The sequence below is a fragment of the Vombatus ursinus genome, unplaced genomic scaffold (assembly GCF_900497805.2).
Source record: "Vombatus ursinus unplaced genomic scaffold, bare-nosed wombat genome assembly UNPS02005659.1, whole genome shotgun sequence".
NCBI classification, from domain to species: Eukaryota; Metazoa; Chordata; class Mammalia; order Diprotodontia; family Vombatidae; genus Vombatus; species Vombatus ursinus.
The window spans coordinates 24362247-24375875 of record NW_020945437.1 but is presented as its reverse complement, the minus strand read 5'-3'; the positions used below and the strand labels follow the sequence as shown (position 1 = coordinate 24375875).

Genomic DNA, 13629 nt, shown 5'->3' with positions numbered 1-13629 from the left:
TGTGTGTGTGTGTGTGTGTGTGTGTGTGTGTGTGTGTGTGTGTGTGTATGATCTACAAAATGATAATTAAACACATGGGAGCTGATGAGGACACCAGAGGAAAGGAACATAAATAGAGAGAGGACCAGTACAGAACCTCAGGGAACAACCACATTTGATGTGTGGGACTGATAATGATCTGGCAAAGCCGACTGAGAAGGAATGGTCACCTAGGTAGGGAAACCAAAAGAAGGCATCTTCAAGGGAGCTGAGTGGATAGGAGAGAGAGTCCAGAAGAGTGACCTATTTATCTGCAGTGTCAGATCCTGCAGAAGTCAAATATAAAGTGACCTGAGAAAAGACCAATGAAGATTATTGGTAACATTGAAGAGTATAGTTTTCCCTCAGTTTAAAAAAAAATTTGTATTGGAATCTTTTGTTTCCGTATCACATTCATCACCAAATTTACCTCTCCTACCTCCTGTCCCCAGTGAACCATCCTTTGACCAAAGACTAAATAAAGAATAGGAAGAAAATAAAGCAGTTTATCAATTGTAACCAACACATCAGCTAACCCTAATAGTATAACCGCTGTTCTACACTCTTAGTTCCTTACCTTTGCAAAAAATAAAAATTACAAAAAAAAGGTGGGGGAAGGAATTGCATTTGATTGAAAGTATATTTCAGTCCAGCGTGAGATTGGAACCTGGATTACTGAGGGTTGAGGAGTGAGCAGAAGATTAGTAAATGGAAGTGAATGTAGATAACACTTTCCAGATATTTGACTACAAAGAAGAGATATAGAACAGGCCAAATGAAAGCATTTTTAAAATCAGCTTGTGATTTTCCCTGGCAGTATACAGATAGGAGAAGAAAAGCTGGGTTGGGGTGGTAACCCAGAGTTGGGATTTAGCTAGGTATTGAATGGCCTTAGGCAAGGGGTTGGGGAGAGATTCAGGGGTAGAGGATAGTTGATAATTGAACTGTCAACCATAGGCTCAAGACTGTGTGGTTGGAAAGTAAATTCAGAGTAGGGGTCATGGACTAGAAGAGGGAAGCTACCGAGGGCATTTCCACCCTACGCTAGTAGTCGGAGTAGATGCTCTTTGAGGTGCTTTCTAGATAGTGAGCTGTTTCCTAAAATAGATTGGTTTTAAGGACAGAGACAATATCTTTTATTTCTTTTGCATTCAACTCTGCTTTTGCCCTCCTAGTAACCAGTGCTTATAGTAGCGGCCTGACAACATAGAAGGGCAATGAGCTAGCAGTTAATAGACCCCAGTTTACTTCTCAGCAGAGGCACTTGCTGTGTGACTTTGGGCAAAATACTTACCCTCTCTGAGCCTTTTTCCTTATCTTATCAATACATGGTAGATAGATTAGGTGAAATTTAAGGTTGCTTCTAGAACTAACATTCTAGGAATCTATGAAATGTTCTTGCCTAATTTAACCTGGTGCCCAGTGATGTGACAGGGAGCAGCATATTTGTCCTTGTTTTCTGCTTCCCTTTGAAATGAGCTTCCTGTCTGTGGAGCTCTGTGTAGAGTGTGACACTGAGTTAGAATCTCCCAAACCTTAATTATAGAATCTTTATGTGCCTCACAGCTATTTCTATCCTGAAATGTAATTTGAAGTGTATTATTATTGTTTAGGGTATGATTACTGTGTTAGTGTACATTTCAGCATACCAGTCAGGAGCTATTTTGTCTCCGTGGCCAGTGGCTGTAAAGCTGAACCTAAAGCAGGATGTATCAGCTCCATGGTTGATTATTGTAGGATCATAAGCTAGAGATCTAGAGCAAACAAGATTTCAGATGCCATTTCTTTCAATACCCTTATTTTTCAGATGAGGAAACTGAGGCCCGGGACAGGGGGTGGGAGGGAGAGGACTGGTCACACAGTCAGTGAATGGCAGAAGCAAGATTCAGACATCTGAGTACTGCCCCAACTCCTGCGCTCTTTCTGCTCTAACTCACCTCCTCTTACATCTTCACGTGGAATGTTAAAAATTAAAAAAAACAAACAAACAAACAAAACACCTTAGCAGACATCTTTTATACAGAGCTCTATGCTAGGTCCTGGAGAAGATAGAAAATTCAGTTAAGACATGGTCCCAGTTGTTATGGAGCTTACTTTCTGTTAAAGTGATACATGGGGGCAGCGAGGTGGCGCAGTGGATAGAGCACCGGCCCTGAAGTCAGCAGGACCTGAGTTCAAATCCGACCTTGGACCAAACATTTGACACTTACTAGCTGTGTGACCCTGGGCAAGTCACTTAACCCCAATTGCCTAAAAACAAAAACAAAAACAAAAAAAACCAAAGTGATAGACATGGACACAAATAACTGTTGCTAAATTATATTTGATAAGTACCTTGGAGAGGTGCCAAATAAAGTGCTAAGGTCCCTCTAGTTGTGACTAATTGGCTAAATCGATGATGGTTTATGATCTGGGCTTAAACTGTGGCTAGTATTTGTATGAACTGATGCAAAATGAAGTGAGCAGAACCAGAACAATTCACACAGCAATATTGTAAAGAGAAACACCTCTGAAAGGCTTGGGAACTCTGATCAACACAGTGACCAACCATGATTCCAGAGGATTCAAGAGGAAGCATACTGCCCATTTCCTGATGGAGAGCTGATGGACTCTGCCAATTGAGTTTTTTTTTTTTTTAACATGGCCAATGAGGGAACTTGTTTTGCTTGATTAGGCACATTTTTAACAGGTGTTTTGTTTCTCAATAGTGGGGCTGGGGTGGGAGGGGGGAGAGAAAATGTAGATATGAAAATAAAATAAAATTTATTTTTAAAAAAAGAGGCCAGGAGTGGGTAGAGTGAAGAGCTTCCCATTAGAATGTAACCTCCTTGAAAGATTGTTTTGACTTTTTGTTGCGTCCTTAGTGCTTAGCACAGTGCCTGAATCTGAAGAAATACTTGTTGACTAGTTGGTTCTAGCTAGTCATGAGCAGTGACATGGAAGTTGGACTGTATGAGACTTCTATGGACAACATAGAGTTGTCCAGTTTGGCTGGAATGCAAGAACCTTAGGGATAAAGATGAAAAGGTGGAGTGCATCTAGATTGTGAAAAACTTTGAATACCTGGCAGAGGATTTCAAACATGTATGAACAAATGAATGAATGAATGAATGAATGAGTGAATGAAAAACATTTAAGTATTTCCAGTGTGCAAAGCCCTGTGCTAACTGCAGGGGATATAAATAGAAAAATTAATACATTCCTTGCTCTTCAAGGAGTCATGCTCTAATTGGGGGGGTGGGAGGGTAGAGTGACAACCCATAAGAGTTCAATCATAGGACAGATGGAAAGGCCTGGAAGTTATAAGGGTTCACAGGTCATGTGGATGGCCAGGCTCAGGGATCTTTTAGGTGCATCAGCAGTTCATATGGCAGTGCTCTGGGATCTGGAGGACATAGTGACAGGGTGGATAGTGAAGCCTGGAGAACCTTAGAAGGCAGTGGCAGGACAGATGGTAAGGCCTGCTGGTCCTCCACACACAAGTATGTAAGTATATTCAGAATAAATTTAAATAAAATAAATGCAAATAAATACAAAACAATTAAATACCAGGTAGTTAGACTTAATGTAGAAGGTGGTGATTTAATTGAATCTTGAAGAAAGAGGGCATCCTCTGAGTCCAAGGTAAGGATGGAGTACATTCCAGGCATAAGAGATGTCCACTGCAATGTAATAATGTGTTACCTGCAAAGAGCAGCCCATTTTGTCTGGATTGCAAAGTGCAGGAAGGGAAAGTAAAGTTCAGTGAGCCTGGAAAGATAAGTTAGGGCCAGGTTGTGAAGGGCTTTAAAGGCTAAAAAGAGGAGTTTGCAGTTTATCCTAGAGGGAATAGGGAGCCCATGCAACTTATTGAATAGGGTAGGGACATGGTCAGATCTTCTTGTGTAGGGAAAATCACTGACAGTTGTGAGGAAGATGGACTGGATGGGGAGAGACTTGAGGCAAGATCAGTTAGGAGGTTGTTGTCATAATCTATGCTGGAGGGGATGAGGGCCTGAATTAAGTGGGAAGCTGTCTGAGACAAGAGGAAGGGTCAGATGTGAGAGGGTTGGATGTAGGAGCTGTTGTAGAGGTGAAATAGCAATACTTGGCAACTGATTGGACAATATGGGGTGTGGGAGAGTGAGAAGTTGAGGATAACACTCAAGTTACAGACATGGAAGACTGGCAGGATGGTGGTACATTCCACAGAAATAGGAAAGAGAGGAGTGTTTTGAGGGAAAGATAGTGAGTTCAGTTTTGACATGTTGAATTCAAGATGTCTCCAGAATATCATGGAGACACTGAGACTATGTAAATACACACACACACACACACACACACACACGCATACGTATGTATGTATGTATATATATCTATATTTCTACATATGTATTATGTGTGTGCATATCTCTGTCTCTGTATATACCTGTGAGTTTTCCACATTAATTAAACTCATGGGAGCAGATGAGGTTACCATGAGAGAGAATGTAGAGAGAGAAAGGAAGAGAGCCTAGGACAGAACCTTGGGGAACATGTGTGAGCAAAGTAGAGGGAAAAGGATCTGTCAGACAGGTAAGAAGAGAGCTAGGAGGGAGTAGTGTCATGCAAACCCAGAGGGGAAAGAGTATTCAGGAGGAATGGGTGCTTAGCTGTGAAGTCCAGCAGAAAGGTCAACAAGGATGAGAACTAAGAAAAGACCATTGGATGGTAACTTTAGATAGAGCAGTTTCAGTTGAGTTGGGACTGCCTGAACCTCTGGACTGGTGTTTCTGAATTGGCCCTTATTCCTTAGCTATTGGATGTACAAGGTATGTTGGTGGGAGGGAGAACAAGAGGACCAGGTGCCTTGATGAATATGGTTATTCCGATAGCTAAAGGGGTCTGTGTTTATGTTCCCTTATATTGTCTTTCTCAATTAGGGAATGCCTTGTGTATCAAGCTGTGTGGTCTCCCTGAGGTCTTGGGCATCACAAACTCTGAAGGATTGCCTCTTTTAGAGTCAGTTCTATGATGTCTAAGAGGATAAGAGAGGAGTTAGTCAGAATGATGCTACTTCGACGTTACCACTTAGGCCATTTGGGGGTATTCAGCATAATTAGACCTTCAGAGTCTGACCCTATTGGTGGGAAAAAATGCATATGTGTGTTTAGTACAACAGTCTCAATTTAATCCAACATTTTAAAAACACTGACTGCGGTGAATTGTTTTTGACTGTAGTAATTCATGAAGGCTCTTTCCTAAGGGACTGCTAAATATTGGTGAGAAGAGGACCTCTACTGGTGAACTCACAAGTCCTTGAAGTATATGTAGAGTACTTTAGGCATAGCAAATAGTATGAGCAAAGGTACAGAGGTGAGAAGCCTGGGACATGTATTATTGCTCCCTGCCCTTGTCTTCACCTCTGTGTAGCAAAGATCTTGTCTGCCCTACCGTGATTGTGAAGCAGGATTCTGATTTTAAATATATAAAATTAATGTTTTTAGATTTTAGATATAAAATGATTAAATATAAGTATAAAATATATTTTAAATTAAATAAAATAAATATGAAATTATTAAAAATAAAATTAGATTTTAGATATAAAATGAATGCATGAAAGAGCCAGCCCAGATTAACTGATCTATTAGCCCCCTTGACATATCATGTTTTCCCCTCCTTGTGTTTTTCTCTCTGCTTAGAATCTTATCACTCCCTTTTTCTGCTCTGACCCTTACAGATCTGTACAACCTAAATCAGTCAGCACTTCCTCCATGAAGCAAGCCTTCACTCACACCCCAGGCTAGGAAAGCTATTCTGCCTCAGATGTTACATAGGACTTTGTTTGCTCCTTTCTAATATATTTATCACATAATTCATGTTAGAGTTATCCAGAATAATGTCTTATCCTCCTGCCAGACTACTAAGTTCCATGAAGGCAGGGACTATTGTTTCTTATCTAAACTTTATATTTCTTCCAGAACCCAGCATAATGCTTATAAATGCTTGTTGAAGGAATGCATGATTTTGGCCACCAGTGACTAAGAAGCAATTAACACATGCACAAATAGCTATAATTGCAAAATAAGATGCAGTGGTTGACAGGAACAATATGTTACACAGCTGCTTCAGGGGGAAGGATTCAGGCATGACCCTGGGAGATCCGAGGGGGAGAAAAGTTTACTTCCATGTAAAATAATGAGGGGATGTTTCTTGGATGAGGTGGCATCTGTGCTCGGTCTTCAGGATGTTTAAAAATTCAGCTGAAGCTTCCTTATATTTTTTTTTTTAAAAAAAGTAATACCTACATAACTCTTGCACAGTTTTGTTGTAAGGATCAAATGAGAATGGATATAAACTATAAAGTTTTAGATAAAGGCGAACTATTGTTTGTTAAGTGTGGTTTCCAAACATTGCTTCTGCCCCACGCTACAAATGCTAGCAAACTAGCTATAAGCCCCATTCATTTCTCAAGGCAGATGCTCTTGTCTCTGAGGTTCTGGCAGGATGTGTTGGAGCAAGGGGAGGATGGAATTCAGCCATAGGACACCTGGCTCTGCTACTAGCCATTGTAGCATGATTTTAGGGAAATTGTCTAACTTCTCAGGAGCTCATATTCCTCCTCCATAAAACGATGGGGTTAAACTTAATGACCTTTAATGTCCCTTAAAGTTCCGAACATCTTATATTTTATGTTCTTAGTTCTCTTCCAACTTTTATGTCCTATATTTCGTGTTTTAAGGGCCCCCTCAGCCCTAACTTTCTAGGTTCTAATCCTGTCTATTCTAAAGTCTCTTCTTGAGAGTTAAGTTATAAGTTTATAAAGAATAAGTTGTTAATATATTCCCCCACTAATATTCAGTTACTTGCCCAGGCCTGTCATTTCTACTTTGTAACATCTTTCCTCTCCCCTGACACTGCCACCATCTTTTTACAGGCTCCCATCACCTCATGCCTGGACTATTCTAATAGGTCACTGGTTGATCACACTGCTTCAAATCTCTTCCCACTTCAGTTCATCCTCCACTTAGCTGTCATATTCTTTTTTTTTCTTTTGCTAAGCAATGGGGTTAAGTGACTTGCCCAGGGTCACACAGCTAATAAGTGTCAAGTGTCTGAGTCCGTATTTGAACTCAGGTCCTCCTGACTCCAGGGCTGGTGCTCTATCCACTGCGCCACCTAGCTGCCCTGATCAGCTGTCATACTGATCTTCCTAAATCATAGGTCTGACTGTGTCACCTCCCCCACTATAACCACCCCCATCCAGTCAACTCCAATGGCTCCCTATTGCCTCCAGGATTAATCCAGTCCAATCCGGTAAACATTTATTAAGGAGCAGCTAAGTGGCTCAGTGGATAGAGCACAGGCACTGGAGTCGGGAAGACCTGAGTTCAGATCCGGTCTCAGACGCTTGACACTAACTGTGTGACCTTGGGCACGTCACTTAACCCCAACTGCCTCGACAAAAAAAAAAAATAACAAAAAACAAATTATCAAGCATCTACTATGTGCCAGGCACTGTGCTAAGCACTGGGGATACAATTAATACAGAGAAAAACAGTCCCTGCCCTCAAGGAGCTTACATTCTAATGGGGCAGGGAGGAGAGACATAATACATAAAAGGAGGCTGGAAAGCAGGGGTGGGATAAATACCAGAGGTTACCTGGCACAGAGGCATGTTATTCCATGGAGTTGAAAAAAATAAATAAATAAAACAGGCAAGGGAGCAGATATAGAGTGTACAGATAACAGGGTAGTAAAATTATAATATATTCATATATGACAGTTTTTCAGCCATTCTCCACTTGATTAGCATCCACATTGTTTTCATTTCTTTGCTCCCACAAAAAATGTTGCTGTGTATATTTTGGAATGTAAAGGTGGGACCTTTTCCTCTGTCTTTGACCTCCTTGGAGTCTGTGACTATTAGTGAGTGGTATTACTGAGTCAAAGTATATGTAAGCTTTACTAACTTTTTTGCTATAATTCTAATTTATTTTTTTTTGAGATTGAATGAGACCTAAAATTTACAGAACTTATTTCTTATTATTCCTCTTCACATAGAGCACATTTAAAACAGACCGGACCACTAGTTGTCCTTTGTTTTTATATTCCGCTCTCCTGTCTTTGTTGTGTTTGTGCCTTTGCTCATGTCATCCCCCATGCCTGAAGTAGAATCGTCCCTCCTCCCTCCAAGGAGCTCTGTAGAAGATCTTCTTTCCTTCAAGGCCCAGTTCCTGTGCCTCCTCCTTCATGAAGCTTTCTCTGATACCGCCATTGCTCCTCTATCACCTAAAACCCCATAGATAGATAAGTATAGATATCTATATATATATTTGTATAGATATCTATCTACATACCTATATAGCTATCTGTATAGATACATAGATATCTGTTATATATTTTATGTCTATTAGATATCTGTATAGACATATTCAATATATATTCATAGAGGAATTGCCTGAACTCCTTTGTACTTATCTTGTTTTCAATGTAACGTAGTCATTTATATGTTATTAGTCCTTCCCTCTGTTAGATTGTAAACTCTTTGAGATCAGGGTTTGTATCATATCTGTCTTGTCACCTAGTACAGGACCTTGCATACAGAATGTGGAATTTCTCCTTTTAATACCAAAATGTCACAAGTAGATGTTTTTTGTCTAATGCCAAGGTATTTTCTTTTTCACTTGTCATTTGCTTAAGCCCAAGAAGAAAATAGGGAAGAGTGAGATGAAGCCAATTTCCCATGGGACAGATTACACTTATGGAGTATTAAATGTTCACCTGACAGCTTATGACATGACCCTAGTGGAGAACTACGCCAAGTATGTTCACAGGCTTTGCAACGACTACTCCATTAAAGTGGAAGAAAGGTAGGCCCTGTATGGGATGCCCTGTGCCAGGCGGGCCCACACTTTGCACTGGGCTTGCTGGCTCACTATGGCATGGACATAAATCCACAGATTTTCCTTCACAGGAGCTACCTAGGCAGTTATCCAAGAGAACCTTTGGTGGGAAATGATACACAGATGTTAGCATTATATTTAGTTTTGATTAGGTTAGACGATACTTAATCAGTTGGTTTTCTTTCACCTCATCTTATATCCACGACTTTTCCTAGCTTTACACCTTAGAATAAACAGTTGTTCCCTCATTCCTGTGATGATGATGATGTTGTTGATTAGAGCTGATTTTTTTTTTTTTGGTAGCACTTTATGATTTGCAAAGTGCTTTTACATAAATTATCGAATTTGGTCCTTCCTGTCTATGCTGTCGATAGCATAGGCATCGTTATCCTTATATTATGGATAGGGAAATTGAGACTTAGAGAGGTTGTCAGCTGTCTTGACTATACTAGCAAGAGGCGGAGCTAGAATTCGAAGCTAGGTCTTCTGACTACAAGGCCAGAGCTCTTTCTACTACCCTACTCACCTGGGTCAGATAAGAAAATAAAGAACCCAAACTATTAAGAAATGTCTCTTCCTTTTTAGGTTAGTTTAACCATTAAGTTTTAGTGAACTTGAAGAACAGATAATCTATAGGACTGCTCCAGTGTTATAATTGATAATAAGATGAGGTCTTAAAGAAGTTGACTTCATCCCTGGAAAACTTGGCTTCTGGATGTGCGCCACAGTTATTAATCCGAGCAGGCATATTGTTTATCCGGCCTCACTGAAATCATGGCCCCTTTAGGACTCAAAGATTTTAGTATGAGACTGTCCTTTCTTATATTTCAAGACCTCAGTTTTCCCATATGTAGAATGAGGAGAATTAAACAGGAAGGGGAGAATAACCAGATTAGCATCACATGGAGCTCATAATGACTCCAAACTCCTCCCTGAAATAAAGGCCCATCTTCTGAACATCATTACGATTTTGGTGGTACTCTATGGTATGAGTCATTGAATAGCATGGTTACTGAAGAATTAAGATTGCAGCTCCCTTTATTGTTGACAATGAGAAAAGCTCATGGTGGGTGTGAGCAGGCTGCAGCATATTAGCACTGAGGAGCTGTGCAGGAGAATCATCATGAAGAATGTTGTCCAATATAATGTAGGTGTCTTGAGAGCAGAACCATTTCATTCTTCTCTCTGTATCCCTAATACTTCACACAATTCCTTGCTTATAGTGTGTACTCAGTAACTGCTTACTGAATTGAATCAGAGATGAATGACCCAAAGAGAAGTAGACTGATAATATATCAAGATCAAGGGATGGGATGATCAGTATATAGCCCCCATACTTACTAGTGACTATGTGATATCAGGAGATCTGGAGAAAGACCCCCAACGTGTGGGGACATGGTGGCCATCTTCAAGTATTTGAAGAGCTATTTGGTGAAAGATGAATGAGACTTGTCCTGCTTTTCTTCAGATGGCAAAACCAGAAGCAGTAGGTGAAAGCTGTAGGAGTACATTTCAGCTTTCTATGAGGAAAATCATCCGGACACCTGGAGCTGTCCAGAGGGAGCCTGGGCTGCCTTAGGCTGTAGGTGGTTCCTCCCTCACAATCCTTAAGCAGGGGTTGGTTGATTACTTGTCAGAGATGTAACATGTAATGAATTCTTGTTGAGACAACAGTCGGGCTAGCTGACTTCTGAAGTCCCTTCCAACTCTGAGATTCCAAGAATCCCTCTAAGCCATTTTTTTCTCTTTGTAAAAGGAGAATCATAATATTTTCATGACCTACCTCACTAGATGTTGTTAGGAAAGGCCTTTCAAAACTTTGAAGTGCTATGGGAATAGGAGTTATTAGTATTATCATTACATTATTTCAGTGAGTGAACCAGGCTGATTAAAGGAATGTGTGCAGATCATCAGAACTACTTGATACTGGCTAAGAAACAGAGTGGTGGATCAGTGGAATAGGTTAGGTACACACGACACAGTAGTCAACGACTATAGTAATCTACTGTTTGATAAACCCAAAGTCTCCAGCTTCTTGGATAAGAACTCACTATTTAACAAAAACTGCTGGAAAAACTGGAAAACAGTATGGCAGAAACTAGACATAGATCAACATCTTACACCATATACCAAGATAAAGTCAAAATGGGTACACCATTTAGATATAAAGGCTGATACTATAAGCATACTGGGAGAGCAAGGAACAGTTTACCTGTCAGATTTATGGAGAATGGAAGAATTTATGACCAAACAAGAGACAGAGAACATTATAAAATGCAAAATGCATAATTTTGATTACATTAAATTGAAAAATTTTTGCACAAACAAAGCCAATGCAGCCACAATTAGGAGGGAAGCAGAAAACTGGGAATTTTTACAACCAGTGTCATTGATAAGGGCCTCATTTCTCAAATATATAGAGAACTGAGTCAAATTTATAAGAGTACAAGTCATTCCCCAATTGATAAATGGTCAAAGGATATGAACAGGCAGTTTTCAGAGAAGAAATTAAGCTATCTATTGTCATATGAAAAAATGCTCTAAATCACTGTTGATTAGAAAAACGCAAATCAAAACAACTCTGAGGTACCACATCACACCTATCAGATTGACTAACATGACAAAACAGGAAAATGATAAATGCTGGAGAAGATGTGGGAAAATTGGAACACTAATGCATTGTTGGTGGAGTTATGAACTGATCCAACCGTTCTGGAAAGCAATTTAGAACTATGGCCAAAAGGCTATAAAATTGTGCATACCCTTTGACCCAGCAATACCACTTTTAAGTCTATACCCCAAAGAGATAATACAAATGGGAAAAGGACTCACATGTACAAAAATATTTATAGCAGCTCTTTTTGTGGTAACCAAGAATTGGAAATTGAGGGGATACCCATCAATTGGGGAATGGCCAAACAAGTTGTGGTATATGAATGTAATGAAATACTATTGTGCTGTAAGAAATGATGAGCAGGCAGACTTCAGAAAAACCTGGAAAGACTTATATGAATTGATGCTGAGTGAAGTGAGCAGAACCAGGAGAACATTGTATACAGTAACAGCCACATTGTGTGATGACTAACTTTGATACACTTCTTAGCAATACAAGGATCTAAGATAACTCCAAAAGACTCATGATGGAAAATGCTGTTCATACCCAGAAAAAGAACTATGGAGTCTGAATGCAGATCGAAGCATATTATTTGCTCTCTCTCTTTTTTTCTTTGTTTGTTGTTGTTTCTTTTTGCTTCTGTCTCTCCCATTGGTTCTAATTTTTCTTTACAACATGACTAATGTGAAAATAGATTTAATATGAATATATGTGTAGGGCCTATATTAAATTACATGCCATCTTGGGGTGGGGGGAGGGAAGAGATGGGAAGAAAATTTGGAACTCAAAATCTTATGGAAGTGAATGTTGAAAACTAAAAATAAATAAGTAAATTTATTTTTAAAAAAAGGTATGCAGTTACTAAGTGACCACATAAATCTCTTGATGACTGAAACTGTTTCTGCAGCTATGCTCTGCCCACCAAGACCATGGAAATATTGCAGATACAGGAGCAAAGCAACAAGATGTTCCTGGATTCAGTCCTTACCACCCATGAGCGAGTGGTCCAGGTAAGCTGTTGGCATTGATGCCATTTCTGGGACTCTATCCAGACCAGAGGCTTAGAGTAAACAGAAGCCAGAGGTCTGGTTCTTTTGAAGATTTTAATTCCAGACTCTGGTTATGAGCCATTACAGATGCTTCTAGCTCACCCATCCCATCCCACCTTCCTTTCTTTAAAAAAAAAATTTATTGATGTCTTTTGTTTTTATATTACCCAGATTTCTCACTGTATTCCACCTCTTTCCTGAGATCCTTCCTTTATAACAGAATTATTTTCTAAAAAGGAAAAAGAAAAAAATTCAGCCAAACTTATCAATATATTAAAAAAATATGTGATAGGCAGTACTTATACTCAAAATCCCTCACCTCTACAGAGTATCGGGGAAGTTATCTTCTTGTAGCTTTTCCTTGCAACTAAGCTTTATCTTTATTATTTCTAAATATTCAGTTTCATTTTTGTGTATGTGGTTGTTTTCCTCTCATTGTTATAGCCACTACATGCATATATATGTATGTATGTGTATGTATGTATGTATGTACATAATTTCCTGGTTCTACTTACTTCACTTTGCATTAATCTGTGTAAGTTCTTATGTGCTTTTCTGTATTCATCATGTCAATCTTATCCTACAGCACAATAATATTCCATTATATTCATGTACCACAGTTTATTTACTCTTCCCCAGTCAATCAGCATACACTTTGTTTCCAGTTCTCTCCTGTCAAAAAATAATGCTATCATGATTTTGGTGTATATGGAGCCGTTCATTTTGGCAATGCCCTCCTTGATATATGCCAAGCAGTGTAATTGCTAGGTCAAATAGGATAGACATTTTAAGCATTTCATTTGCATAGTTCCACATCACTTTCCAAAATGGTTGTACCAATTCACAGCTCTACCAGCAATTCATTAGTATCGTTGACTTCCCACAACCCCTAAAATATTGACTATTGCCATCTTTTGGCACACATCAAAAATACAAGCTACTCAACGTGGCATTTGAGATCATCCATAATCTGGGTCTAAATTACCTTTCCAGACTTAGTTCATACTACCCTCATGTTCCTTACATTTCAATCAAACCAGACTTCTGCTGTATCAGCCTGATACCTCAATGTAAGTGTCCTCCA

At 39.5% G+C, this 13629-nt stretch overlaps 1 protein-coding gene across 3 annotated transcripts in view; it reads left to right on the top strand.

The window, feature by feature from the left end:
• Positions 1-13629, top strand: part of MRPL48 (mitochondrial ribosomal protein L48) — a 60587-nt gene that overhangs the window by 37413 nt on the left and 9545 nt on the right. For all 3 annotated transcript variants that reach the window (XM_027848241.1, XM_027848240.1, XM_027848239.1), the window contains 2 exons: positions 8680-8849; positions 12404-12506. In XM_027848241.1, the coding sequence (XP_027704042.1) occupies positions 8680-8849; positions 12404-12506 (273 nt within the window). The remainder of the gene's footprint in view (positions 1-8679; positions 8850-12403; positions 12507-13629) is intronic.